Source organism: Cucurbita moschata, unplaced genomic scaffold, assembly GCF_002738365.1.
Source record: "Cucurbita moschata cultivar Rifu unplaced genomic scaffold, Cmos_1.0 Cmo_Scf00082, whole genome shotgun sequence".
NCBI lineage: Eukaryota > Viridiplantae > Streptophyta > Magnoliopsida > Cucurbitales > Cucurbitaceae > Cucurbita > Cucurbita moschata.
Genome location: NW_019268598.1, coordinates 248,507 through 274,247, shown reverse-complemented (window position 1 = coordinate 274,247; position 25,741 = coordinate 248,507). Strand labels below are relative to the sequence as shown.

The window sequence follows — 25,741 nt, the reverse complement described above, 5'->3', positions numbered from 1 at the left end:
ACATACCACATAAGGAAATTGAAAAACATAGTGGTTTAGGTTCTTAGTCCAAGAAATTCTCCCCACAAGTAGTTTTTCTGATTTATTCTAGTATCTTTTGGATGGTAGGTCAAAACCAATGCCCTCCACATTTTTTTGGGGCTCTTTTTGAGTGAAAACTTAAATAAATTAATTTTTTAAAAAAGAAAGCAACAAAAAAATCTATTAGCATTGCATAGAAGAATTATGAACACGAAAATAGAATTTTAATTATTGAGTTAAAACAAGTCAAACTCAACCCAACTCATATGCTTCTTTCATTGTCTCTCTAACGTCACAAAAATTGGACTACTAACATGATGGTTCCCGTTAGACCACACGAGTTTTCCAAACATATACCCTTCAGTTTGATTATTTGGCACCCTCCTCAACACAACTTTGAAATCCTTCTCTTCACCAGTTTTAGTGAACTTTAAAGTACTTGGGTTTACTGAAACAGAAACTCCTGGTGGTGCCTCGACTTGAGCAACATACGTGCTTGGACTTCCCACATTTTTTACTCTTCTTTTGATCTCTACTGCCTCTGATTTCAGATTATTCATTGAGATTGATGGATAGTTTAAATCTGTTACTGTGAATGACTTTGAACAAACAAATGAAGTATCATTAGTGAATAGCTTCATTTGTGTTTTATTGTAGCCACGTACACATAGGAAGTTCAAGTAGTCTTGGGTGGAGAGGTCGTAAATAAGGCCAGGATTTGCTGCTTTGTTTGGTTGGATATGGCCGGCACCATATGCCAATGGGTTTGCTTTCTCCTTTTCTGAGTTCAGTATTGGATTTAAGTCATTAGCTTCGGTTTCAGCTGCGAAACAAAACTATTAGCTTGCAAGGTTTAAGTAAAAATGAAAATCCCATAAATAATGTATCTTAGACAAATTACTAGTATAACTAGTTGAACTTTTAAAATGATGGAAGAATTTTGCATAACGAACCTGTGGTCATGATTGCAGATTTTATAGCTGCTGGACTCCATTTTGGATAAAGAGTTTTTAGAAGGCCAACAATGCCAGAAATGTGGGGGCATGACATGGAAGTGCCCGATAATACATTATATAGAACCCGACGTTTATCAAAAGGTGAATCCGTTGGTGATGCTTTGCCAGAGAAAGCCGCCAGTATATTCACACCTGGTGCTGTTATATCAGGCTAGAAATTGAAAAAAGAAAAAAATTCAAATTTTGTGACTATTATTAGTTAACACGTTGAACTTTATACTACAAAATTAATCAACACACAAATCTTAACCAACCTTGAGTATTGAGGGCTCAACTCGGTTGGGACCTCTTGACGAGAATGAAGCCATAATTGGTGCTGGTTTGATTCCCAACTCAGTCTTCACACGAGTTATGTAAGCCATTGGAGTTCTGATTTAACCACAAAATATGGCGTATAAGTTACAACATTTGAGTCTAAATTTCTGTTTATTAAATCATAAAATTTAAAAGAGTTCGGAAATAAACATGGAAGTTGATAGAATAAGATGAAGTAATTACATAGTAGATTGGATGTAATGGTTGATTGATTCACCATCAATATAGCTTACATGTGAAGCTGGAAGTAAGTGTTCAGCAGTCCAAAGGTCATCTCCACTTTCTTCGTCATTCACAAGAATCATCCCAACAGCACCTGCTTGAGCAGCCTCGTAACCTTTGTCTACTTCTGAATCGTACGAGTTAAGGCAAACTACAATTTTTCCTTTTACCTTTTTAGGATCAAGAGACCCTTTTAGACATAGTGCGCTACAAGATTCCAATAAATTTAATTAATATCATGTGTTACAGTCAATTTGTTCTATTATTATAGTGAAAATATCATACTGAATTATACAAAATACCCTTAAATTTAGAACATATTTTAATTATGTTCTTACCTTCTCAAATGTTTTATTTTAACTCTGACAAAAAAAAAAATTGTCAAAGGATATAAATCAAGTTAAGCTAAACATGGTAAAAATGAATTTTTATGGTTTATTTCAACTCAAAAAAATATAGCTAACATTATTTACAAATTTACATGGATGGTTTCAATAGAAAATTCCTTAAAAAATTCCTTGAGGCAAGATTGAAATGTATCCAAACTTTAAATACATTTCTCGTATAATTTAAATAAAAATATACTCACGAGTTGTTACTAGAGATATTGTCTGATGCTGCATCCAAAGCACGGATCAACGGATAGAACTTCTTAAATGGCAATATTTTACTAGAAAGACTTTCTCCCTGATATTGACAATGAAAAATCATTAAAGACAACATAAACGTAATACAGAGCCATAAACTCAACCGATACAAATATGGAGACACGTATATACTATAATTTTATATGCCCAATGTAATTTACTATGTTAAAAAATGGTTCAATACTTAGCTAAATATTTGTATAAATAGTGTCAAGAACATAACCACATACTACTAACAAATGTCGGATAAAGTACCTTGAAATGCCTGTTGTCTCCCAACGCCACGTAAGTGGTAAAAAGCCTGTCAATTGTGCTAGCTCCCACAGTTATCATCCATGGTGCGACATTTGAGACACTGCCTTCAAATAGTCCTGAATTTCCAGCAGAACAAACAACAGTGATGCCATTCTTTACTGCATGAAAGGACCCTATAGCCATTAGATCTTCAGAAAATTCAAAAGCATCTTCACCGAGTGAAACCGATAGAATGTCAACTCCATCACTAATGGCAGCTTCAAAGCCCGCTAGAACATCGGCCATAAAACACTCACCATCCAACGTTGGAGGCCAACATACTTTATAAGCAGCAACAAGAGCATTAGGGGAACCCCCTTTTGCAGTGCCATAACCATTCCCAAAAATACTTACTCCGGGAACGAAATTGCCTCCGGCTGTGGATAAGGTGTGTGTTCCATGCCCATCATAGTCCCTTGCTGTTTCATAGCTTGAGTTGAGAGGTCTAGGCTCCACGCTTGATATATATCCTTTGTTGAAATATCGTGCTCCAATCAGTTTCCTGTATTTAAAATCTTCAATTTTATTTCTACATTACACATCGATACAAACATTAAATACAATGACTAGCTAGAACATAAACACGACAAGGACATATTTATTATCATTTTTATTAAGAAGAAAATTTAAAAGTCGATGAGCTTACCCATTTGTATGCCTAAAAACTTAGGTTAAATGACGAGTTTAGTTCCTAATCTTTTTTTTTTCTAACTTAGTTTTAGTTCCTTAATCTTACAATTTTGTGGTAACCAATAAATTTTGAAATTTTAATTTTTTTTTATCTAGTACATCATTGACACATTTGACGTTTAATTAAAATTCATGAACCTATTAAACAATGTTCAAAGTTCTATTAGACATAAAATTTAATTTTATATCTAATAAATTAATTGATTTTTAAATATCTGAATATGTATAAGACCTATTACACACAATATTGAATGTTCTCCATTCCCAATGTATTACACATCTTAAAAGGTTTTTAGACACAAAAAGCTAAATTTTTAATACGATACTTCTTAAAGTTCAAAGATATATTAAACATAAGCGTGCAAGGTTAAGAAATATACTTGTTATTTGATGTAATTTTTCACTAAAAGTATATGCATTTATGTGTCTATTTATAGATAACAATGATTGTATATGCATCTAACAAATGTTTGATTAATATTCCCTTTGAACAACTAGTGTCCAGGTGTTTGTCTATTGTGTCAAATAAATGCTTAACACGTTAGTTAAATGAAAGTGTATGTATTTCCTAACATAAGAGAATTAAATAGAGGCGAAGTAACAATAAGAGATTTGATCTCAAGACCGATTTGATGTTAGAGACCTATTGCAACGAAAGTTGGAGCCACCTTCACAGCTTCCCTTCCATCTCGTTGGGATAGGTCCATATCCTTCATCACTAAAGCTCTTTGATTCTGGCCAAACACCTGTATTGATCTCAATTACAATAATAAGAGGTACCCAAATTATTACAGGAGCAGTCTGAGTCTAAGAACTTATGAGAGTAAAACAAGTCTGGCCTGTGTCAATGTTGCCAATGATGGTAGATTCACCGAATCTTGAAAGATTCCAAAGTGAGTCTGAAGGAATTCCACCATCATTCTCAACTCCAAGAAAGTTCCATGATCGTGTTGTGTGCAGTTTTAGTCCTTTGTTTTCATATACTGATATCACATCAGGATGCTCTTAAAAAAAAAAAAACCTTATTATTAAAATAGATAACTATTTAACTTCTCATAATTAAGCTTGTGATTACTGCTTACTTCCCATTGACAAAGTTTTGGAAACTAAACATCGAGTATGATTTATTAAGAAAGATAATCATTATCAAATAATATGAGATATGATGAATCATTTTACTTGCTATATCTTCTGCAACTTTATGCTCAAGAACAGCTGCAAATCCATTGATATTTTTATTATATGAGTAAAAGATTGATTCCTTAGCTGCTTCATTGCTGTACTTAGAAACATAAACATAAGAGCGCAAATAAAGAGGGAGAGTTCAACAAATCTACACTACATGATTTGAAACGAAAAGCTTCACCTTCCTAACACCGATCCAAGTAGATTATAGTGGGTTTGTGTTACAAGTTGGAGATCAAGAGCAGAAGGATTCAACCCATGTGAATGTGATCCCAAGTAAACGATATAAGACTGCACAACATAAACAAAACGTTTCAATGCGTAAAACCCGCCAGATATAAACATTGAAAAGCATTCATAAGTGATGATTGAGTAACCTTCTGGGCTGCAATGGTAGATGTTTGCAAAAGAGCAAAAAGAAAGAATGGGAGAAGTAAAGGAGGAAGATTGAAGGCCTCCATTTCTTTTTTTCTCCGGATAATTGTTTTGTTAAAATGTTATATTCTCACTTCCTTAATGCCTTTTTATAACGCTTATGAGTGTTTTATGATTCGACTCAAATTTGGACTTTTATTTTTTTGTATAGAGAGTGATGAAGAAATCTTCCATTTGAAGAGAACCCCAAAATGGTAAGGAAATAAAAATTATTTAATGATATGCCTGACATGGTTGTTAGTTTTGCTAATTTGTCTCAACTCTACATTAGCGACTTATGAATAGAGGGAATGTAAATGGAAATTTTTTAAGATTTTATACACATGCATATTTCTTTATATAAGTGTTGTTTTAACACCCAAAATTTTAAATTGGGTGCCTCTCTTAAGTATTTTATAGGAGGATAATTGTAATAGCAAAAAGAAAATAATAAATAAATAAACAAATAAAAATAATTAAATTAAAAAAAATAAAACTCTTCCTAGTTCTCTCCACTAACGAGTCATTTTTACCTCAATTATTTCTTCTCAACCAACCACTAAGTTAGAACAGTTCTAAAAGAAAGGAACAGAACAACAAATACCAAAGAAAACAAAAATGTCAAATTGTCACCTTAGTTAAATCTGTCCTTAATTTTATCCCTTATTTTGTTACTTTATTTATATTTTGATTTTAATTATAAATCAAATAACTAGAGTTCTATAGTGATAAAGCATCATATATATTATATAACCCTTTTAATTTTTTCCCTATATTGTTACTTTATTTATATTTAGATTTTAGTTATAAATCAACTAACAATGGTGTTATGTAAGTTGCTTTATCATATATAACTATTTTATTTTTAAGAAAGAAAAGAAATTTAGAATGGATGGAAAATGGCCTACCATAAACCGAATTAAAAATTTGGAATGAATGTCAACAGAAATACACATAGAAAGAAAAAAAGGGGAAGATTAAATTACAGAGAAGAAGAAAGATTAAATATAGGTAAGAAGAGTGAAGATTTGGCTAGATTCTGTTTACAAAATACATTTTTTTTAAAAAAATGGAAGTATTTTATTTTCGTGCAATTCAAGAATGATTAAAAATTGACCAAAATACTTGTTAACCGAATTAAAAGAAAAATCGAGAAAATATAAACAGAAGGAAAATGGAATTCATTTTATTACGGATGTGACTTAAACAACTTAATAATATTGGTAATTTCTACTTCAAACACAACTTAATTTCTAAGAATAAGAATTACACATTATAGGCCATGAAAAGGAACTTACTTTTGAAATAGCAAACGACAAAAAGCAGGGAATATATCTTCTTGAAAAACAAGAGTGGTAATAGAAAATGAAATCTTTAATAAAAATAAAATTATATATATATATATATAAACAAAGTATCTGATACTCGCATGAAGTCTAACACGTGAAGCATTGTATAATATAGAGAATTGAACTTAAAATTGATGTCATAGGTCTGCATAGATTGACTTAGATACAAAAGACAAAAATCGAACTCTCACTAAGGACAAATTGGTTATACTACCTAAGCTAATCAAGTAAGTGGTCATACTATCGACTCGGTCGGAAGACTTATCTTATGTATGACGACACGTACTCAGTGACCTTTGCACGTGTCATTTATGTTTTATGTTATATGATGATGTCATGATGTTATATAATGATGTGATGACGTTAGATGATGATGTGTTGATGTTGTGTGATGATGTAATATGATGACTTGATGACGTTAGATAATGACACAATGATGTTATGATGATTGATGATGTTACATGATGATTGATAATGTTATGTGATGGCGTGATGACGCTAGATGATGATGTGATGATGTTATATGATGATGTGATAATGTTATGTGATGACGTGATGACGTGATGACGTTAGATGATGATGTGATGTTATATGATGACTTGATGATGTGAGATAATAATGTGATGTTATATGATGACTTGATGATGTTAGATAATGATGTGAGAATGTTATATGATGATGTTATGTTGTACATGATGTCGACATGATGATGATGATGCATAATAATAAGATGAAATGACTTCATATGACAATGTTCCATATCAAGATGTTGTGTGTGTATTAAATGTTGCTATGATGACAAGGTTTTAAAGACACAACCCTAGTTAAACAAATGATGATGAATGTATGAAGGCCAATGCATGCATGTTACTTAGAGTAATGTGTGAACGGTGTAGAGGGTTGTGTCTTAAAGATGATTTAAAGATAAAAACTATACGAACCTCATGCATTTTGTGTGTTTATATGCATCGGGATACTTCCCCTTTTATGATGATGAGTGCAGACGCGCACAGTATGATGATGAGGTTGTTCATGGGGAGCATGACACTATAGGGTTCCGCTGACCTCTAGACGTCGCTACAGATTAGCTTGACCAAAGAGGGTCCAGGAGGTGTGCAAGTCCTCTGGAGATTCACACTCACACGTGTTGGTCGTGTGTAGGGAAGTACTATACATCCAATTTTTCTGAGACTTGGAGTCCACTCCTATGATGGTTTTAAATGATAGGTCCCTTGATCATGAGTTGCATGTGTTTGCATTCCCTAACCTCAACAGTGGGATCACTTACTAAGTATTTCTTAAAATACTCAAGTCATGTGCTACTCCTTTTCAGGTAAAGGTAAGGTGTCCCTGTACGGCTGACGGTGGCATCGTAACTTGAGACCATGACACATGCATAGGGTATTCGTATTTATTTTCTTAGACTTAGAGGCTAGAATAGGATGATTTTAATTCAAAAGTTTATTTATTTTCTTTAGTCTTTTGTCGTGTCGTTTTAATGGTGTTTTTCAAAACACATAAGTCGTGTCATTTTTTTCATAGTTATTCGCTAAACACGGCATATGACATGAGATATGTTGGCATATGGCATGAGATATGTGTTGATGGTGGGAGTCTAACAAGCAAGAGATTAGACCGATCGAATTCATTCTAAGAGGTTGAAACCCTTCTCAGCCTTCTATGGCGTACTCAATTTCCCATACCTTCAATTTGACCCTTGCAAGCAACATACACCACCCTAATGAGACTCTTAGTCAAAAATAGTTTGTTACATCATGTGAGGAGTAATTTAGTTATGCTACTAACTAGAGTGACTATTCTCATGCTTATCCAATTGTCCTAGGCTCACGTCATAGATAATTTATCTACGTAGGATTTGTTTTTACTAGCATGCATATTAACAAGTTATCTCTACCAGTATTGCTTCCTAGAATTTGTGTGATTACTTACTTAAATGGTAAATACTTTTTTGAGCTAGCCTTTTCTCGCTGAAAAATTTAAGAAACTTCTTTTATATATCTCCTTGTGTGAAAATAATAATAATAAAATAAAAAAATCCTAAATTTGTGAATGAAAATTTTTTCCCCTAATTTTAGATTTTAATTATCATGTATTAAAAATAGAAATTTGATTTCTTGCTTATCATGAACTTTCTAAAAAAGTACCAACATAGTAGTATGTTAAAATTTGTAAGGGAAGGGTATATATAAGAGAATTTTGGAGACTTCAAATCTTCAATGTGACTTAAAAAGTGGAAATAAAAAACAAATAAAAACAAAAAGTAAAATGAAATAAAAACTAAAAATTGGATAAAATTTAAATCAAAATAAAATCCACCGTACAAAAATTAAATATAAAATAAAATTCAATAATAAGACAATGTTATTCAAAATATTATCAAGGAGAAAATGGGATTGGGATAAAATTATAAAACAAAATACAAAATACTTTAAAATGTACAAATAGAATGACGCTCTGTTACTGTAACCGTACAAAAAACGTGAGATTAACAGCAAGACACCGGAGATCTTGCATCTTCAACCAACCCACATCCACGGGCCACCTAACGCATGCCCAAAAACATGACCGGCATATACCTGAGAGTATGACCTGACCCATGCAACCTTCAGCCCCTACATGCACGTGACGAGTGGCAACTCCTCGACTTATCTACCTCATTCAGCATCGCAAGGCCCCAGTTGTGGCTCGACGACTCCATGACTCAAATTCGGCTTATCCAGCTCGAGTCTTATATTTGGACCCCATTTTCTATGCTTTGGACCCTTCCACGGCTAACTTTGACCTTATTTAAGGCATTTAAGGTTAGTATGAACCATTTTTCTTAGTTTAAATTAAATTAATTAAGAATTCGATTGTTACTAAGGCTATTGAGCGAATTGTGCAAATAGATGAAGTCTCGTCATAAGTAAGAAAGAACTCGAAGGACGAAAGAAAACTAAGTTGAAAAGAGAACGTCGGCTAAAACCATCCAAGTAAGTGACCTTACTATCAGCTTGGTCGGAAGACATTTTTTTATGTCTTATAGCACGTGCCAAGTTGTCCATGCACATGTCATGTAAGTTGATATGATGTGTTATGATGATGTAATATGATGTGATGATGTTATGATACGTTATGATGATGACGACATATTGATATGATGACATGAGATGTATGATGATTGATATAATATGATGTCATCTCATGTTACGATGATGTTCATGTATGAGACATTATATTACATGTATGATGTGACATGTCACAACATGTATTATTATGAAGAGTTTTACAAGGCACAACCTCTGAGTAATGTTATGTTGATAAATGTACGAGTGTTTATGCATGCATGTTACCTAGAGTTAAATGTAAAGGATATGTGGGGCTGTGCTGATCGAATGGTTTAAGATGAAAACTATAAGGGACTTCATGTATATTGTATGTTCATTTACATCGAGATACTTCATTTTTTATAATGAGTACATACGTGTACACTATCATCATCATGCCTTGCATGGTATTTAAGGGTTTGTTGTACCTTTAGACGTCCAACTATAGCCAACTAGCTCGACCATGCAGGCCTAGGGGGTGTGCGAGCAAACTTGGATGAGTCCACACTCGCACGTGTGGGTCGCATGTATAGGGAAGTATTACACCTCAATTTTTTTCGTACAGGAGGTCACCTCTATGATTGTTTTCAATGATAGGTTCTTGATCATTAGTGCGTGTGTTTGTATTTTCCTTGACGCCAATAGTGGGGGAGTATTTCTTAAAATACTGAACTCAAAGTGGTACTTTTATTTTTAAGGTAAAGGCAAGGCACCACTGTACAGTTGACGAAGACATCACATCTAAAGACCATGAAACTTGCATAGGGTAGTTGCGTTTATTTTAGTAGATCATATGTTATTACAGGGCATTGTTAATTTAACATTTTTGTTACTTTTTTTTTATTTTATTTAAATATTTCTTTTATATTATTATAGGATCCTTTCTTGAACGTATAAGTCCATGACATCGTTTTACGAAGTCATTTTAAATAAAGGTTTTCTGCATAAAAAAGTTACATCATGCATATGGTAGCAACTTCAAGTTAGTAGAAAATTAGAGTCGTTATAGTTGGTATCAGAGCTCTAGATTATAGATTCTATAGACTAGTTTACATGTTTTGTAGACTAAATTTGATGAATTTGAACCTTCCTCCCAACAGGCCATGTCCAAAATAGTCTCTAATAACCTGATTTGTAGACGAAATTTTCAAAAGAATGTGCTAAAACAAGCAAAACCCAACACAGCCCATATGCTTCTTTTACTGTATCATCCTAATACCACCAAAATCGGACTCCTAACATGGGTGTATCATCCTAATACCACCAAAATCGGACTCCTAACATGGGTGTATCATCCTAATACCACCAAAATCGGACTCCTAACATGGTGCTTCCCATTAGACCATGCAAGTCTCCCAAACACAGCCCCTCGATGATAATCATTTGGAACCCTCTTCAACACAACTGTGAAGCTCTTCTCTTCACCGGTTCTAGTGAACTTCAAAGTATTTGGCTCTACTGAAACCGAAACTCTTGGTGGTGCCTTGACGTTAGCAACATATGTGCCTGGACATCCCACATTCTTCACTCTTCTTTTGATCTTCACTACCTCTGATACTAGATTATCTATCGTGATTGATGGGTAGTTCAAATCTGTTACTTTGAATTTCTTTGAACAAACAAATGAAGTATCATTGGAAAATAGCTTCATTTGTGTTTTGTTGTAGCCTCGAGCACATAGAAAGTTCAAATAGTCTTGGGTGGAGAGGTCGTAAACAAGGCCTGCCTGGATTTGCTGCTTTGTTTGGATTGACATGGCCTGCACCATATGCAAATGAGTTTGCTTTCTCCTTTCCTAAGCTTAGTATTGGATTTAAGTCATTGGCTTTGGTTCTAGCTGCCAAACAAAAACCATTAGTGTTTCGAGATTTAAGTCAAATATTCCTTATGTAAATACGATAAATAATTTCTTACTATTCATTGGTTGAAAATAAACTAGTTTAATTAGTCCTTGAGTTTTATAATGATGGAAAAATTTTAAGCACCGAACCTGTAGTCATGATTGCAGATTTCATAACCGCTGGACTCCATTTTGGATAAAGGGTTTTGAGAAGGCCAACGATACCAGAAATATGAGGGCATGACATAGAAGTGCCAGATAATATATTAAATGGAACCCGCCGTTTATCAAAAGACGAATGAGTTGGTGATGTTTCTTCCGTAAAAGCAGCTAATATATTCACACCTGGTGCAGTTATATCAGGCTGAAAATCAAAAAGAAAAACGAAAAAACACAACAATTTGTAATGATTGGCAATTGGCATATTAAACTTTGTACTAAAAAGTTACTCGAACACACCATCTTTAACCAACCTTGAGTATTGAGGGCTCAATTATATTGGGACCTCTTGATGAAAATCTACCCATAACTGGTGCTGGTTTGACTCCTAATTCTGTCCTCACATGAGTCAGGTAAGCCATTGGAGTTCTGAATCAACCACAAAACTTGACATATGAGTTATAACTTTAGTCCTAATTCAACTTCCTTAAACTTTTAAATTTGTGTTTAATAGGTCATAGCTTTAAGTGTTTAAAAAGTCAATAAAACTTTTAATTTTGTTGTCTAATATTTAGATAAAATTTTATAAGATGTCAAAATGACCCCTAAGATATTTTTTAAAGTTTAAAAAAAATTGTACAAAATTGAAAATCTAGAGACTCCTCCAATCATTTTCTAAATTGAGTGATGAATTCGATACAAACCGAAAAATTTAAAACAAAACATAATGAAAGTTCATAAATAAATGGGGAAGTCGAATAAGATGGAGTATTTACTTGGTAGAGTTGATATATTGGTAGACTAATTCACCATCAATGTAGTTTATATTGGAAGCGGGAAGTAAGTGTGCATCAACCTCAAGTCGATCCCCATCTTCCTTGTCATTAGCAAGAATCATCCCAACAGCACCGGCTTGAGCAGCCACATAACCTTTTTCCACATTTGTAATGTCCCCACTTAGGCAAACCACAATTTTCTCTTCTACCTTTTTAGGATCAAGAGACCCTTCAAGACATAATATGCTACAAGATCACAATAAAATTTGCTTAATATCATGTGGTTATTGTGGTTTTTTTTTTCCTTGAATCTTGAAACGTACACCGTAAGAAAATATACTCACGCATCGATATCAGAGACATTGTTGTTTTTTGCATCTAGAGCACGTATCAATGGATAAAACTTCTGAACTGGCAATATTTTATTAGAAATACTTTCACCCTGGTATTGACAATTGAAGATCATAACAAAATCATGGTATATATATCATTTAATATCCTAAGGAAATTCAAAATTTGATATCAAATTAATTTATATATTTATATGTTTGAGGCATGAATTTATATAACAACATTAAGCACATAACTATCTAGTGTTAACAAGTGTTAATACATATCTAATAAATGTCAGGTACAAACATGTTAGTTAAATTGAAGTGTTTGTGTTTCATAAAAAAGTACCTTAATGTGTCTCTTATCTCCGAGCACCACGTAAGTGGTAAAAAGCCTGTCAGTTGTGCTAGCTCCCACGGTTATCAACCATGGTGCGACATTTCCAACACTGCCTGGAGATGGTCCTGAGTTTCCAGCAGAACAAACGACAGTGATGCCGTTCTTTACTGCATGGAAAGATCCTATAGCTATTGGATCATCATGAAATTCTAGAGGACTTCCACCGAGTGAAATAGACAGAACATCAACTCCATCACTAATGGCAGCTTCAAAGGCAGCCAGAACGTCAGAGTCAAAGCACCCACCAACTTTCACACGAGGCCAACATACTTTATAGGCGGCAACAAGGGCTTTAGGAGAGCCCCCTTTTGCAGTACCATTACCATTCCCAAATATGTTTGCTCTTGAAACAAAATGGCCTCCAGCCGTGGATAAAGTGTGTGTTCCATGCCCTTGATCGTCCCTTGCTGTTGCGTAGCTTGAGTTGAGAGGCCCCACGATGGATGCATACCCTTTGTTGAAATACCTTGCCCCAATCAGCTTTCTGAATTTAAAAGCTTTAATTTCACTTCGAGGTCACTCGTAATCATACAAGCATTTGATACAACAACTTGCTAGAACACAAATACTATAAGGATCGATATATTATAATTTTTATATAAGAAGAAAATTCAAAATTCAATGAGTTTATGCATTTATATTCTTAATAACATATAAATGTTGGATTAATATTCACTTTATAACACTAGTGTCGAGAGTGTTTATTTTGCTAATAAAAGTGTCTAATTTGTGGTTAACTTATTAGTCAAGTGAAAGTGTTCGTATTTCTTAGCAGAAAAAAATTAAATAGAGGTGAAGTAACAATAAGAGATTTTAGGTTAGAGACCTGTTGCAACTAAAGTTGGAGCCACCTTCACAATTTCCCTTCCATCTTTTTGGAATAGGTCCATATCCTTCATCATTGAAGCTCTTTGATTCGGGCCAAACGCCTGTATTGGTACCAATTATGAGAAGAAGAGGTATCCAAATTATTACAAAAGCGGTCGAATGTTCAAAAACTTATAAGAGGAAAACAAGACAAACCTGTGTCAAGGTTGCCAATGATTGTAGATTCACCAAAATTTGCAAGATTCCAAAGAGAGTTTAGAGGAAGTTCACCATTATTCTCAACTCCAAGAAAACTCCACGAATTTGTTGTATGCAGTTCTCTTCCTTTGTTTTCATGAATTGATACCACACTTGGATGTTCTAAAAAAGAAATGAGAAAAACATAGATCTTTATTAAATGGAAAAAACAATTTTTAAATGTTTTCAAAATTCATGCGGAATTCAAATGTTTCCATAAAAATGTATGAAACCCTATAATTTGGGAGGAAACTAAGTACAGCTTTCAAAAACAAAATCATTCATTATGAAATAGTATCGTAGCTTTGTTAGAATTAGATAAATTATTTTACTTGCTACATCTTTTGCAACTTTATGATCAAGAACCGCTGCAAAACCATTGATATGTCTATTGTATGAGTAAAAGATTGCTTCCTTAGCTGCTTCATTGCTGTACTTGAAAACATAAACATAAGAGTGTAAATGAAGAGCAAGAGTTCAACAAATCTACACTACATGACTTAAAACTAAAAGCTTCACCTTCCTAACACAGATCCAAGAAAATTGTAGTGAGCTTGGGTTGTAAGTTGAAGATCAATAGCAGAAGGATTCAACCCATGAGAATGTGATCCCAAATAAACAATATAAGACTGCACAAAATAATAAAAATAAAAATAAAAACTTGAGGGTCTAAAAACGCATTTGATATAAACATTAAAAAGCATTTATAAGTGATCTAACGACTAACCTTCTTGACTGCAATGGTGGATGTTTGCAAAAGAGCAAAAAGAAAGAAAGAGAGAAGTAAAGGAGGAAGATTAAAAGCTTCCATTTCTTTTTCGTCTCAAAATAATGGTTCCTTCCAATACTGATCAGTGTTTTGAAGTTCATGGTCTGTTGAAAAACTTAATTAGGATAATTATGGTAAGTGAAAATTTTGATGGAATCAAGAAGGGATGTTATCAAATTTGAGCGGGGAATAAATATGGTAAATGGTTATGTCCCATTTGACAACACCTTCCAAATTAGATAAAGCTTTTTAAGTAATGGAATCTTTATAAGTCCTTTTGTTCCGTTCGAGTCCTTTATTGGCGTGGGATCTCACCAATCAATTTGTTTGGGGTCAGCATTTTCGCTGGGATACTATTTGGGGTCTAATTTTGATACTATTTGTAACAATATAAGTCAACCACTAGTATATATTGTCCGTTTTGGCCTGTTACGTATCGTCGTCAGTAGTAGAGATTTCCACAACCTTTTAAGAAATGTTCGTTCCCATTTCTAACTGATGTTGGATCACACATTCCTAAACTACCTTAAATGACTTAAAAAGTTAATGAAAAAAGAGTACTTTTTTTTTGTTCATGAGTTTTCAAGCTCGATATTATTAAGGTCTTAGGTTTGAATTTGGTAAAATGTTAGTCCATTCCTTGTCCTTGTTGTTGTCATCCTTGTAGTCATTGTCGTCGTCGTCCTTGTTGTTTAGGATTTAGGGTACGGGGTTTTTATTTTTCCTTATTTTATTTTCTATTGTTTGTTATTTTTCCAACTCCTTGATATTATTAATTCCGTTTTTATGTTGTAATTTTTATTTTCTTTTCACAATTACACAATTTTATTTATTTTCAATTAATTAATTAAAAATTGAAATTTTAGAATAATAATGTGAAAATACATTTCATAATCTGATTTGTAAACAATTTCATTTTTATTTTATTTTTTTCTCATCTATACAATACTATTTATTTTCAACTACTTAATTGAAATTTAACTAATTAATTAAAAATTGAGAGTTAAAATAATAATAGAAGGAATATATTTCATAACCTAGAATAACATTTTTTTTTTCTTTTTTCTGATATAAGCTTTGATAATATTAATTTCATTTTTTTATTTCATAGTATTTCTTTTTTCTTACCTACATAATCCTTTATTTTCAACTAATCGATTGAAAATTAGTACTTCAAATATATATATATATATATATATATGAGAAAATTAATTCTTTAAAATAAAATACAAAGAGGTATTTAAAATTGTGGTTATCAAATATTTTATTAAAAAAACAATGTATTTTTTTTAATTATAGACATATAAACTTTCATGTCATTTAGAGGTCACTTTGGTCATAAGCTAGTGGTACATAATTAATAGGGACATTTTAGTCATTTTACACCTACCTTTGGTTTAGCACATTATCATAGTCAAGCGGTCACCAAAATTTTATAAATAACCTTATCGTGTCACATTGATTCTTCTCCTAAAATTTCATGAACAACAAAACTCATTTAGTAAGTTTGTGGTTCAAGCGCTTCATTGAAATCAATGTTCACGTGAATAGATTGGCAAACTTACTCAACCTTAATCTCAAGATCCTCACTTTTTTTTTTTTATGAATTGTCTTCTTCTATCAACTAGATCAATAGTTCTACTAGTTTACTACATTACATTGTCCTCCCAAGTCAAATTCAAACTTAGCTAAAGGTTCAATAACTAATATCTTTGTCAATACATCCTTAAAGTCTCATTTTAACCATTATCATGTGACCTTAACAGAAAGACAAATTTTTTTTTTTTTTTTCAACTCCTTTCTAATTCCAGGAAGGAAGCTTAACAAAATTCTCTTCTAAAAATTTGTATCCTAAATTTGGATACTTTTCTCTTACCTTATCTCCTGTTCCAACTTGATCTCTTTCGAAGGCCATCTCTTTCTTGTAAAACCTTTTAACTTGCAGATTAAGATTTTTCTAGGCTTCCCTTTGTAACTTAAGTCTTTGTTAATTTGACAAGGTTCATAGTTCATTTACGTGAATGAAGTCGGTTAGGTAGTAGTAGTCTATATGCCATCGAACTTTTCGTTAATTTGTCTCCAAAATTTTATTTAAACTAGGATCCTTATATTATGTTTTCAATGGTCGATGTCTAGACGCATTGTTAAGGATATTTAGTAATAAATTATAGTTTACCATATATATTATATTTGATATTTTATTATAAGGCAAATATCTAATATTTGCCTTATTACTATAGGTATCTTCCCATTTATTGTTATTTCCATTTATTACTTATTTCCATATCCTTGTAATTTATTTGATTATAAATAAGATAACTTTCACACCATTTAGGTGGTGGGGTGGATTAATCAAACATTCTTATGCTATGAGAGCAATTTTGGTTTAGCAACCCAGATCTTTTATTTTCAATAGCTTTTGAAATCTTCTACTGTTCTTCTCCACCACCGTTGCTAGCTTTGACGCTGCAAGGTAGTCGTCATGGCTGTCACATGTAGAGCCGATTGATTACTTTTCGGCTTCACCTTTTGACCTCCAAATCATCCTTCGTCAGACTCTGTACATACAACCTCACCTTTTCCTCTTTCATTTTCTTTCTAATTTTCCCTCATCCTTCACCCTTCATCCTTCACAGAAACCCTAATCTTAGGATCTTTATCAGCGTTCTTTTCGTAAATATACAGAATCTCGATAAGCCCATCGACCTTATGCAGAGATTTATCTTTGGAATCTGGGTGCCGCACTGGCCTCTTCGCCAACCAAGTTGTCGTCGCCCTTCTCGCCATAATTGGCTCCCCTTCTCGCCATAATTGGCTCCTTCGCCCAATGTGGCGACTCGTCTGGATTCAACATTGTCTTTGTCCCTCGCTCTAGGTTTCCCCTTCTACTTCTTGGGGCTAGACATATTCTCACTAGAGCTAAGGCAGCATCGTCGCTAAACGACAATCCCTCTTCATGGGTTAGACATATTCTTGCCGAAGCCAAGGCAACATCGCCGCTGAGCGGCGATCCCTCTGCAATTTTCGATGGCCAAGAAAGTGTTTCTCTACGCCTCCTCCGTACCAGGTTGTTGACATCTTCATGAAAAGTATTTCTCAACCTCTCTTTGAATTTTTCAGATCCAAGCTTCACGTTTGTTCAAATCCGACGCTCAGTTTGCGATGGGGTGTTAAGGATATTTAGTAATAAATTATAGTTTACCATATATATTATATTTGATATTTTATTATAAGACAAATATCTATAGGTATCTTCCCATTTATTGTTATTTCCATTTATTACTATTTCCATATCCTTGTAATTTATTTGATTATAAATAAGATAACTTTCACACCATTTAGGTTTGGTGAATTAATCAAACATTCTTACGCATCTAGTTATCTTTCTACTTGACCATTAATGTTGGCGCAATTCAAGGATATGACGGATAAAGCGCTTACCCAATAAGCCTTGTAATTAAGTCTCAAGTTCGTTTAATCATATTGATGTCATGCTATAAAGGCTTTGGAGACGGGGTATTCTTGGTAGGTCTTTTGAACATACGTTCACGAACTCATTTAACATCTTGAACAAAGATAAGAAGAAATCATTGAGTCGAGAGAAGAAGGTACCAAAGAATAGAGCTACGAAGAAACCAACGAACAGAGCTAAGAAGAAATCAGAGGCCACTTCAGTTAAAAAAGAGCAACCTACAAGTCAGTGTGTTTCATCAAACTTACCGTCTTAACTAAAGAGGCCTAGAGGCAGACCTAAAAAGAAACAAGAATCCAATAATAACAAGGTTGAAAGACATAGGAGTAACTTAGAACATGAAGAAGACGGAGTTGATAAGGGACCCAACAAAGTTAACATTACAAAGAAAAGTGCAGATATTCTAACTAAGGAGGTAGTCAGGGTTAAACATTGCAGATATGCCGAAGTTGATCTAAGTAAACATATTCTTGAGCTTAATGCGCAAAAACAATGAGGGATTAGCTCAAGGAGTACTAAAAAAATGTACTAATGGTAGTGGGACTCCGGCGGGTAGTGAGAAATTTAAAAACTGAAGTGCATTTCTTTGAAATCCCACTGTAGTAATACCAATAAAAAGAGAAAATGAGAGACCCAAAGTACTGAGAAAATGACTTGTAACGGTAAAGCTATAAGGTATCATACCCTAAGGATTACGAAATAACGAAAAAGTAAAAGTGATGGAGAAGTGAGGGAAAAACTTTTGTTTAATATTTCCGAAAAGACCACCTATTTGTTCGTTTACCAGGTTTGGCACGAAGTCAGAGTAGGTCTACTTGAAGAGTCTCTAGTAAAGTTAAGTTTCTGGAGAATATGAGTCAATCAATTTGAGTTAGTAAAGACATTTATTAACTTAGAGCAATGTTAGGAATTTGGTTATTGCTATATTAAGAGAAATGTTAGTAATAGACAACTTTTGCTGTTTTAATGAAAGTTTAAAAAATTTGTTAGTGCTTTTTTCTCTATGTTCTATTCAAGCAAGTTGTTTTTGCTTCATTTATTTTGTTTCAATATATTTTCAACGTGGGTGAAAACCAATGCTTTCTACATTTTAAATGGCTTTTTTAAGGCCATCCAACATAGAAAACTTTAATAAATTAATTTTTTAAAAAGAAACAACAAAAAAAAAAAAAAAAATCATTATCATGGGAGAGAAGAACTTTGAACAAAAATAAAAAATAAAAATTCATTTATGGACTTAATACAAGACCCACTCATGTGCTTCTTTTACTGCCTCTCTAATGTCACAAACATCGGATTATTAACACGATGCTTCCCATCAGACCACACTAGTTTTCCAAACATATGCCCTTTAATTTGATTATTTGGCACTCTCCTCAACACAACTTTGAAATTCTTCTCTTCACCGGTAAACTTCAAAGTACTTAGGTCTACCGAAATCGAAACTCCTATTGGTGACTCGATTTGAGCAATATACGTGCCTGGACTTCCCACATTTTTTACTCTTCTTTTGATCTCTATTAGATCTGATTTCAAATTATTCATCGAGATTGATGGATAGTTCAAATCTGTTACTTTGAATGACTTTGAACAAACAAATGAAGTATCATTAGAGAATAGTTTCATTTGTGTTTTATTGTAGCCACGGGCACATAGGAAATTCAAGTAGTCTTGGGTTGAAAGGTTGTAAACAAGGCCAGGATTTGCTGCTTTGTTTGGTCATGGCCGGCACCATATGCCAATGGGTCTGCTTTCTCCTTTTCTGAGCCTAGTATTGGATTTAAGTCATTGGCTTCGGTTTCAGCTGCCAAACAAAACCATTAGCTTTCGAGATTTAAGTCATCATGCAAATCCCATAGAAAATGCATCTTACTATTAATTGTTTGGAAATACACTTGACACAGTACTAGTTTAACTAGTCCTTCAACTATTAAAATGATTGAACGAATTTTGCCTAATAAACCTAGTGGTCATGATTGCAGATCTGATAGCTGCGGAACTCCATTGGGGATAAAGGGTTTTTAGAAGGCCAACGATTCCAGAAATGCGGGGGCATGACATGGAAGTGCCCGATAATACATTATATAGAACCCGACGTTTATCAAAAGGTGAACCAGTTGGTGATGCTTTGTCAGAGAAAGCCGCTAGTATATTCACACCTGGTGCTGTTATATCAGGCTAGAAATTGGAAAAAATAAACTATACATCAAATTTTTGTGATGGTTAGCCATTGACACATTGAAATATAATTGAAATATATATTATAAAATTAATCAACACACAAATCTTAACCAACCTTGAGTATTGAGGGTTCAACTCGGTTGGGACCTCTTGACGAGAATGAAGCCATAATTGGTGCTGGTTTGATTCCCAATTCAGTCTACACGTGAGTTATGTAAGCCATTGGAGTTCTGATTCAACCACAAAACGTGATGTATAAGTTACAACTTTTGAGTCTAATAAATTTTTTAACTTAAAAAATATGTTTAATAAGCTTCTAAATTTATGTTTATTAGATCATAAAGTTTAAAAGAGTTCGGGAATAAGATGGAGCACTTACATAGTAGACTGGATGTATTGGTTGATTAATTTACCATCGGTATAACTTATATGTGAAGCTGGAAGTATGTGTGGATTAGGAAAAAGTCCATCACCACTTTCCTTGTCATTAACAATAATCATCCCAACGGCACCTGCTTGAGCTGCCTCATAACTTTCGTCCACTTCTAAATCATTTGAGTTACGGCAAACTACAATTTTTCCTTTAACCTTTTTAGAATTAAGAGACCCCATGCTACATATTTCGCTGCAAGATCACAATAAATCTTGCTTAATATATAGTATATGACCATTATTACTTTGTTCTTACTATTATGTGGAAACATGTCTATTAAATTATACAAAATACGTATTTCAACTATGTTCTTACATTTTCAAAAGTTTTATTGTTTATTTCGATGGCTAACATTAGTTACACGTTTACAATAGAAAATTCCTTAAGGCTATTTTTTTTTTAATCTTTTTTTTATCTATTTCAAAATTTAAGTGTTAAAGACTAGGAAAAGATTGAATGTATCCAAAATTTAAATATATTTTGTATAATTTAAATAAAAATTACTCACGCGTTGTTACTAGAGACATTATTGGATTTTGCATCTAAAGCACGGATCAACGGATAGAACTTCCTAGTTGACAATATTTTACTAATAAGACTTTCACCCTGGTATTGACAATGAAAAATTAATGAAGACAACGTAAACATAGTATAAAATCATAAATTCAATTGATATGAACAATTTTATATGCCCAATGCAATTTAATATGTTAAAAAATGGTTCGATACTTACCTAAATATTTGTATAAATAGTGTCAAGAACATAACTATATAGTACTAACAAGTGTCCGATAAAGTACCTTGAAGTGCCTCTTGTCTCCCAACGCCACGTAACTTGTAAAAAGCCTGTCAACTGTGCTAGCTCCCGCAGTTATCATCCATGGTGCGACATTTGAGACAGTGCCTATATATGGTCCTAAATTTCCAGCAGAGCAAACAACAGTGATGTCGTTCCACTGCATGGAAGGACCCTATAGCTATTAGATCGTCAGAAAATTCTTAAATATCTCCACCCAGTGAAACCGACAGAACGTCAACTCCATCACTAATGGCAGCTTCAAACCCAGCTAGAATATCGGCCATAAAACAATCACTACCCCCGTTGGAGGCCAACATACTCTACAGGCGGCAACATGGGCTTTAGGGGAACCCCCTTTTGCAGTGCCATAACCATTTCCAAAAATGCTTACTCCTTGAACGAAGTTGCCTCCCGCTATAGATAAGCTGTGTGTTCCATGCCCATTATGGTCCCTTGGTGTTTCATAGCTTGAGTTCAGAGGTCTAGATTCCCGAATGGGTATATGTCCTTTGTTGAAATATCGTGCTCCAATCAACTTCCTTCATTTAAAATCTAAAAATTTAAAAGTTTACATCTACATCACATGTATCGATACAAGCGTTTGGTACAATGAATAGCTAGAACACAAATACGAGAAAGACAGATCTGTTATCATTTTTATATAAGAATAAAATTTAAAAGTCGATGAATTTATGCATTTGTACGCTTGATATAAGTATAGTTCTTAAAATTTTTTGTTTATATATATATGAACTAAAATAATGCTTAATAGGTTTTAGTTTTGTATCAATTTTATTCTTAAACCTTAAAAAGTATCTTTAAAGTCCTTAAACTTACCATGGACAAGCAATAAATCTTGAAATTTCAATTTTTTTGTCTAATAGATAATTGATGCATCTGACGTTTATTTAAAATGTACGAACCTACTCGACAATAAATTGAATATTTAGAGTTCTATTAGACATAAAATTTAATTTTATATCTAATGGATCAATCAGTTTTATCGGAATATGTCTATAACCTATCCAACATAAAATTGAATGCTCCCAACCTATTATATATCTTAAAAGTTTTTTAAACACATTAATTAAAGTTCAAGTACAATACTTTTTAAAGTTAAGATATCTTAAACATAAATCAGAAAGTTTATGAAGTATTCTTGTAATTTAACCAAGAAAATGAATTTGATGTAATTTTGCTCTAAAAATATATGCATTTATGTGGCTATTTAGTATCGGTAACAATGATTCCATATGCATCTAATAAATACTAAATTAATATTCACGTCCGGTTTTTTATCTATTATACTATCAAAAGTGTCAAATAAGTGCTTAACACATTAGTCAAATGAAGATGTGTGTATTTCTTAACGTAGAAGTATTAAATAGAGGTAAAGTAACAATAAGAGATTTGATTTGAGGGACCTGTTGCAACGAAAGTTGGAGCCCACCTTCACAACTTCCCTTCCATCTTGTTGGAATAGGTCCATATCCTTCATCACTAAAGCTCTTTGATTCTGGCCAAACACCTGTATTGATCCCAATTACAAGAAGGTACCCAAATTATTGCAAAAGCGGTCGAAATGTCTAAGAACTATTGAGAAGGGAAAAAGTCTTACCTGTGTCAATGTTGCCAATGATGGTAGATTCACCAAATCTTGAAAGGTTCCAAAGTGAGTCGGGAGGAATTCCACCATCATTCTCACTCCAAGAAAGTTCCATGATCGTGTTGTATGCAGTTTTAGTCCTTTGTTTTCATATACTGATATCACATCAGGATGCTCTAAAATGACAAAAACACCATCATTATTAATTTAGAAAAATGAGGCTCCCTCGTAACTATCTGACGTTTGAAAATTAAGTCGGTAAATACTACTCCCAACCTACAAACTTTTGGAAACTAAAAAAAGTAGTATGATTTTACTCAGTAAGAAAATCATTAAAAATTTGAAACTCAAACAATTAAGAATGAACGACAATGATTTTACTAAGAAAGAAAATCAACAATTAAGAATGAACGAGAATGATTTTACTTAGAAAGAAAATCATTATCAAATAATTAAAATGGATGAATCATTTTACTGCTATATCTTCTGCAGCTTTTTTTGTCAAGAAGAGCTGCAAAACCATTAATATTTCTATTGTAAGAGTAAAAGATTGCTTGCTTAGCTGCTTTACAAGAGTGAGAGTTCAACAAATCTGAACTACATTATTTGAAACTAAAAGCTTCACCTTCCTAACACGGATCCAAGTAGATTATCGTGGGTTTGTGTTGCAAGATGGAGATCAAGAGCAGAAGGATTCAACCCATGTGAATGTGATCCCAAATAAACAATATAAGACTGCACAACATAAACAACACGTTTAATTGTCTAAAACTCAGTTGATATAAACACTAAAATGCATTTATAAGTGATGATTGAGTAACCTTCTTGTCTGCCATGGTGGGTGTTTGCAAAAGAGCAAAAAGGAAGAAGGGCAGAAGTAAAGGAGAAAGATTGAAGCCCTCCATTTCTTGTTCTCTCAAAATAATTGTGTTTGTTAGAATGGTATACTCTCTGTTCCTTAGTGCGTTTTATAATGGTGGTCAATGTTTTATGGTTGGACTCAAATTTGGACTTTCATTTTTATGTATAGAAAGTGATGATGAAATCTTCCATTTAAAGAGAACAGATAAGATCAAAACGCAAAAATGGGGGAAGAAAATTATTATGGTAAGAAAATGAAAATGATTTAATAACACACTCCACCAAAAACCTAGAATTCAAGAAAGAAATATATTAGACTTAAGAATAGAAAATTAAGATGATATGGTTGTTAGTTTTTTAGAATTAACTAAAGGAAGCTAATCTATCTCAACTCCATGTTAGCTAATTAAGAATGGACCCAAAGGACCAAATTAATTATAACTGAATTGAAAAAAAAATCATATTAATTTCATGTTCATTTAGATTTGAATTTAATTTCATGAAATCAAGATTTTAAGCCTAGATTTGATTGAATAGGCTAATGTAGAGTAAAAACGAATTATTTTTCTAATGATTTGATATACATGCATATTACTTTATAAAAGTAAATTTTGTTATTTTTAGTTTTGTAATATCCAAAATTTAAAATGGGTTACTTATAAGATGATAATTGATATAATTTGAACTTCACCTCCCTTCCTACCGATATCTTTGAAAAGTCGAAAGAACTATTGAGGTATAGTTCGTCACGAAACATGGCATGGGACATGTGCCGGTGGTAGGAGTCTAACATCCCAGCAAGAGATTAGAACAATCCAATTCATCCTAGGATATCGAAACACTTCTCGATCTTCTGTGGCGTACTCAATTTCCCATACCTTCAACAATTTCCCATGCCTTCAATTTGACCCGTGCAAGCAAGATACACCACTCTAAGGAGACACTTAGTCAAAACTTTTGTGTAGTTAGAAATCAATTATTGTGCAGCTTTAGGCATTTTGGCTTGATGAAACTTTGAAGGGTTTTGAAATTGTTTGAAAGAACTTACTCCTAAAACGATGTTCCGATAATAATAATGTTAGATTATGAAGAATACTTGTCACAATCTGAATTTTAAGAGATCGAGACTAAAACGATAAAAGTGAAAATAAATAAAAATCAAATAAAATAAGAAAATAAGATAAAATTAAAATCAAATTAAGAAAAAAAACCCTCGTTCAAATACAAAATTACATCTCATTATAAGATGATACTATTCGAATTTATGACAAATGAGGAAAATGAGTTTGAGATAAATTTACAAAACAAAATACAAAAAACTCACACAAAGATGGACTGACGCTCCGAAATGAACCCTTCTGTGACTGTGTAGCTCTCAAATACTCATCCACCTCGATCTACAAGATGCGAACACCTGAAAAAGGAAGGAGAAAGACGGTGTGTATAAAAATATACTCAATAAGCAACTTACTTGTAGGCTCTCATTGCATCCTTGACCTAATAGGAGACCACGAGCTTTACTCTCAGCTCTAGGTGAAGAGCTCTTGTTGTTCACAAAATTAAGTAACTGGTTTAGCCTATGCAACATTACTCTGTATCTGTGGTTTAGGTGCTACCTTAAAGAACTTTCTTTATTAGGCGGGGATAGCATGGTGATTGTTGGTTTACTTGTCATCCATGGGAGGTTAGTTGACAAACCTGTCCGATCATGTAGTCGTTCAAGGTTAGGGGGACCGACCCCCTATACATGCCAACTCTATTGACTACTCGCATGATCAATGCCTACCT

The 25,741-nt window shown here is 33.2% G+C and overlaps 1 protein-coding gene and 1 pseudogene across 2 annotated transcripts; both read right to left on the bottom strand.

Annotated features, from left to right (window-relative positions):
- Positions 1-270: 270 nt before the first annotated feature.
- LOC111438766 (subtilisin-like protease SBT5.3) lies at positions 271-4,859 on the bottom strand. Of its 2 annotated transcripts, none has more exons than XM_023076642.1 (11): positions 4,768-4,859; positions 4,572-4,681; positions 4,385-4,482; positions 4,045-4,209; positions 3,849-3,951; positions 2,477-3,017; positions 2,164-2,261; positions 1,536-1,781; positions 1,292-1,406; positions 971-1,188; positions 271-849 (listed from the first exon to the last, which is right to left on the bottom strand). In XM_023076642.1, the coding sequence occupies exons 1-11, from the start codon at positions 4,849-4,851 to the stop codon at positions 297-299; spliced, it is 2,331 nt and encodes a 776-aa protein (XP_022932410.1). In that variant the 5' UTR covers positions 4,852-4,859; the 3' UTR covers positions 271-296. The 2 variants fall into 2 exon arrangements, with proteins under 2 accessions (XP_022932410.1, XP_022932411.1); XM_023076643.1 differs by having other exon boundaries at positions 271-844; positions 975-1,188.
- Positions 4,860-10,276: 5,417 nt separating this feature from the next.
- Positions 10,277-24,028, bottom strand: LOC111438767 (annotated as a pseudogene).
- Positions 24,029-25,741: the final 1,713 nt, after the last annotated feature.

Bases quoted from the DNA above. Each gene is read 5' to 3' on its own strand.
- LOC111438766 (XM_023076642.1), bottom strand. From the start codon at position 4,851: ATGGAGGCCTTCAATCTTCCTCCTTTACTTCTCCCATTCTTTCTTTTT. The intron at 4,483-4,571 runs GTGAAGCTTTTC...TTCTAAGTACAG, and splicing joins CTTGGATCGGTGTTAGGAAG to CAATGAAGCAGCTAAGGAAT. The intron at 1,782-2,163 runs GTGAGTATATTT...GGAATCTTGTAG, and splicing joins AATATCTCTAGTAACAACTC to CGCACTATGTCTAAAAGGGT.